This window comes from Sesamum indicum, linkage group LG11 (genome assembly GCF_026168435.1).
Source record: "Sesamum indicum cultivar Baizhima isolate 11 linkage group LG11, ASM2616843v1, whole genome shotgun sequence".
Classification (NCBI taxonomy): Eukaryota; Viridiplantae; Streptophyta; class Magnoliopsida; order Lamiales; family Pedaliaceae; genus Sesamum; species Sesamum indicum.
This window is the reverse complement of record NC_142667.1, coordinates 16,343,122-16,347,505: the sequence shown is the minus strand read 5'-3', so window position 1 is coordinate 16,347,505 and position 4,384 is coordinate 16,343,122. Positions and strand designations below refer to the sequence as shown.

At 37.9% G+C, this 4,384-nt stretch overlaps 1 protein-coding gene across 1 annotated transcript; it reads right to left on the bottom strand.

The window, feature by feature from the left end:
* Nucleotides 1–296: 296 nt before the first annotated feature.
* LOC105174540 (laccase-4) lies at nt 297–3,462 on the bottom strand. The gene is made up of 6 exons (XM_011096675.3): nt 3,253–3,462; nt 2,581–2,732; nt 2,130–2,374; nt 1,908–2,036; nt 838–1,770; nt 297–744 (listed from the first exon to the last, which is right to left on the bottom strand). Exons 1-6 carry the CDS (start codon nt 3,337–3,339, stop codon nt 614–616), a joined length of 1,677 nt encoding a protein of 558 aa, XP_011094977.1. The 5' UTR covers nt 3,340–3,462; the 3' UTR covers nt 297–613.
* Between the last annotated feature and the right edge of the window lie 922 nt (nt 3,463–4,384).

The window sequence follows — 4,384 nt, the reverse complement described above, 5'->3', positions numbered from 1 at the left end:
AAACTCTACACTGGATTCTCATTGGGATTTCCAGAAAAGCCTGGAATTGTCTTTCTGGGCTCATTTTAACACAAGCCCAAAGGTCCATCATGATTACAGGCTCTCTCATAATTAAGTCTTTCCAGCAAAAGTGTGAATTTCTACGTTTTTAGTTTCTTGCGATAATTTCGTGTCTGAATTTTGCAAGATTACATGTATCTAACTGTGATCAAAGTACGTATAGATGCAATTTTGACCTTTTTTCTCCTAGTGTTTCAAGATTCAACATTAAAATACACGTAACTGAACAAAGACAGTTTATCATTGTGAAATCTTGCAGAACATATTTATATAAACTCACAAGCAATGTATAATTATTTACTTGGTCAGCTTGAGCAAAATTTTCTTTACTCAAGAAACAAACAGTGCTGTGTGCAGTGAGCACTCGTACTAGTTTCTATTCTTTTTTCTCTCTCTCCTTTTGGCTTCATATGTCTTGTTTGATATCTTTGTGTTTGAATCCTTTCTTGGCTTGAAAATACTCTCCACACTCCCCAAAAAGAAAAAAAAAAAAAAAAAACAAATAACAAGTTTTGATCAGGGAAAAAGAAAAGGGGGAATCTGTATTTCACATTCAACATTTGGGCAGATCTTTCGGTGGTGGTAAAATAGACTCATTGGGGCCATTTCCATTTTCCACCAAGAATGCCATTTTGAGACCCCATGTCGTGTGCACTTCCAAATGGCAATGCATAAACCAAACTCCTGCAAAGTCGAAAGCAATTTAGGTAAAAAAAAACAAAAAGTAATATAAAGCAAATCCTGGAATCCAATGGTCTTGGTTTGTCCTTTGTTTACCTGGATTATCTGCTAGGAATCTGATGGCTACCCATCCACCTGATGGCACTCCAATTGTGTTCCTCTCCACAGGATCAATAAGATTGAAGTTCTTAGGGTCTGTTTTTGGATTGAAATTGCCCAATCCCCTGCCAACTGCAAAGAAATTGAATCCATGCAGATGAACAGGATGGTTTTCAGGAGCAATGATTCCAGTATCTTGTAAAACCACCTGAACCGTGGAATTGTACGGCAACTTGTAAACCTTTGTCCCTGTCGTGGTCGCTAAATTAGCCGGCGGGGTGCCCGTGTAATTGAAAGCGAAAGGCGGGTTTGCTGGAAAATCAGTGGTGAAAACTCCCTTGATCTTGAGAACATGTGCTTGCAGAAGAGCAATTGTAGGCATCACAAAGGTGACATTGTTTATACTTGCCACTGCACGGCTTCCGTTTCCTGCTTTACAAGATGGGCAGGGATTGATCCCAAGCCCAACAGTGAAGAAAAGAGAATGGTCAACTTTTTGTGGGACTTTTGCAGGATATTTCTTGGAATTCAAACTCCTGAGGGAGTTTACGAAATTGTTGGCAACCGGGGTTGCGTTTCTGGCAGGTGTGCTTGTGAATGTCGTCGGAGAACTTGCAAGTGTGCCTGAGTAGTGCAATGTGGCGGTGGCTGTCATGTTGTCGACCGCCACAATTGGCGTGTCCAGGAATGGGGATGCTGCCAGCATGTACTTGCCGGCACCCTGATCGGCCACCACAATCACGTTGGTGGTCTGGCCGGGGGCGATCAGGACTGTATCTGTTTTGAAGGGCTTAACGTATGTGGCGTCCACTTCTACTACAGTCAATTTGTGGCCGGCGATCTTGAAGAAGAGTTCTTCATTGAGTGCAGCATTGATCAGGCGAAGCATGTAGGTTTTCCCCGGCGACACATTTAATGTGAAGCCACCACCTGCTATGCATTCGTCAAGTGTCATATACATATTTGAGTGCCTGTTACGTTGGAGGACATCTATAACATGCAGTAAATCTTGACAGGAATGAGATAATTATAGAGGCCTTAATTTGTTGAGTTGAGTTGAATTTTACCCGTGGAGGGACAGTTTGAGACGGGCCCTGGATGGCCATTGATAGTGTGAGCATCAGATACATTTGGCGCCAGGCCCGATTTCAGAGCCTCGTTGATGACAGCTTCAGTGTCGGATTTCCACCATTCACCTGCAAATAATGAAATGAAAGTAAGCCCGTCGGTATTGGATTGCTAACACATAGTCATCACTTAGCATGAATTCATTTGTCTTATTAGTTCACCTAAGACGACAACAGCTTCGTGGTCGGGTTTCGGGAAGGGATATGGGACACCTAGCTTAGGTAAGATGACGAGGGCGCCATGTAGGGTGGCCCTCAGCCATAGAATATGTGCGTGCCAGAGGAGCGTGCCCCGTTGGCCTGTGATGGTAAAGTTGTACACATAGCTATGCCCTGGTTGAATGGGGCATTGCGTAATATATGCTGGTCCGTCTGCCCACCCTGTTCGGAGTTGCCTCACTCCATGCCTATGATCATCATTGGAACTAAAAGTTAATATGAGTTCTTGCTAAAACTAACTTGTAATAATTATGTAGCAAATTCTAGTTAAAAAAGAAACCCGATGGAGCAAGTTGACATGGCTGCATGCGCTGTAGCCTTATATTCTACACATTGTTCTATCTTTTAAGGTAAATATTGGATAAAAGTTGAGGTAAGAATTTTAACATCTCACCAGTGGATGGAGACGTTATATTTCACACGATTGATGACCCTGATGAGTACGGTATCATCTTCCCTCGCATAGATGGTGGGACCTGGGAATTTCCCATTAACGGTGACGATGGATTTTGTTGAACACAGGCGAGTTGTGTTTTTCATCACCACCTACGTACGTATCATAGTAGTTTCAAATTATAGTTCAAAATATTAGGAATGAACGTTAGAATTATTAATTAGTGGAGAATTTAGTCAAGAGTGCATGAGTGGTATATTGAAACTGTTATTCTTAATTTAGTGGAAAGAAGATGGTTACACCTTCTGTCTGTTAATTATTTCGACTTCTTACCCGGATTTGCTTGTTGCTAATTCAGGCCAACAAATTTATGTAATTTTAATTATTTTTAACAAAATTGAAATTATATATCATCATTACATCCATTAATACCATAAGAAATTAATAATGAAATCATGTAAATTCATATTATAATATAAATAGGACAAATATTCGGCTCTATATATGATCAGCGCATATAATTATATACCAATTAGTTCCAGAATCCAACTTATATAGAAGTAGTGTAAAATTAAAAACTGATGAATCAAAGATGTAGAATGCAATTAGAAATTAAGATTCAAAGAAACAATTATAAGTTGATACTGCATATGCATATAATTATAAACTCACATTAAACTGGTAATGGCGAACTTTGCATTGGACAACAGCCGGAAGCAAACATGCTACGAGGATGAAAACCCGAACCCAGAGCTCCATTTCTTCCTTTTATGGCTGTGTGTCTGTCGTGTCGTCTATATGTAAGAAAACTCAGTTTTGTTCTTGATATGTCTAAACTCAGCTTTGTTCTTGATGTGTGTAGATGGCTAGTTGCATTCAGGCATGACTGCCCAACCCAACATTATATATAGCTGACAATAGTTCCAGATTGCTGCCATTACGTCGTTTTTCTTTCGTTAGGTGAAACAATTAATCCGTGAAACATAAGCCTTCTGATCACCCAAACCTTAGGTTTTTAATTAATTCTCTTCCTTACTTGTTACATAAAGTGCTGTGGAACATTATAGTTAGAGGGAACCTAATTCCTTGAATTTTCTCATCATTCTTCTTTTAAATTACTCTCCTTAAGTAATTGTCTAACCCATCCTCTCTACGTACTTGTTTATCATAGAGATCCTTTAATTCTCTATTATTTTAATTAATGCGTGGTTATTGTAATTTGAGTTAATTGATTAATTCAATGTACTTGTTGGATAGTGATATAATTATATAAATTACCGTTATAAAATAATAATAATCGAGCAAGTCACATTTATAATCATTGAATTCTGAATATTGTTTTAACTTACTTTACGAATTTAAAATTCATTCTTATAGCACACCTAAATATTAAATATTATGTCACTTCTCTCATTCTGATCAAATATTGGCGTTTCTTGTTGGAAATTCCATCATGTAGCTAAACAGACAAATATTCCGACTAGGCTTTGTAGGGAGAACTACACTAAATTTAATTTTAAAGAACAATATTAAATTAAATTTTAGGGATAATTAATAAGTCAAGCTTGCAACAATATTGGACAAAAAATACAATATATATATACATGTGTGTGTGTGTGATCTTAAGGACTATAAATGAATATGATTTGTCTAATTAATAATTGTATTGAACACTATATATAATACAACAAATCCTCCTTTACTTGGCGTGATGAGATTTAAGTGGTATAGAAAACTTTAAAAGTGTAATCCAGCCATAATGAGTTATAGTAGCGGGCTTTAACTACTAAATTCGGACCAATTC

Bases quoted from the DNA above. Each gene is read 5' to 3' on its own strand.
- LOC105174540 (XM_011096675.3), bottom strand. From the start codon at position 3,339: ATGGAGCTCTGGGTTCGGGTTTTCATCCTCGTAGCATGTTTGCTTCCG. The intron at 2,375-2,580 runs GTGAGATGTTAA...TGATGATCATAG, and splicing joins TATAACGTCTCCATCCACTG to GCATGGAGTGAGGCAACTCC. The intron at 745-837 runs GTAAACAAAGGA...TCGACTTTGCAG, and splicing joins ATTCCTAGCAGATAATCCAG to GAGTTTGGTTTATGCATTGC.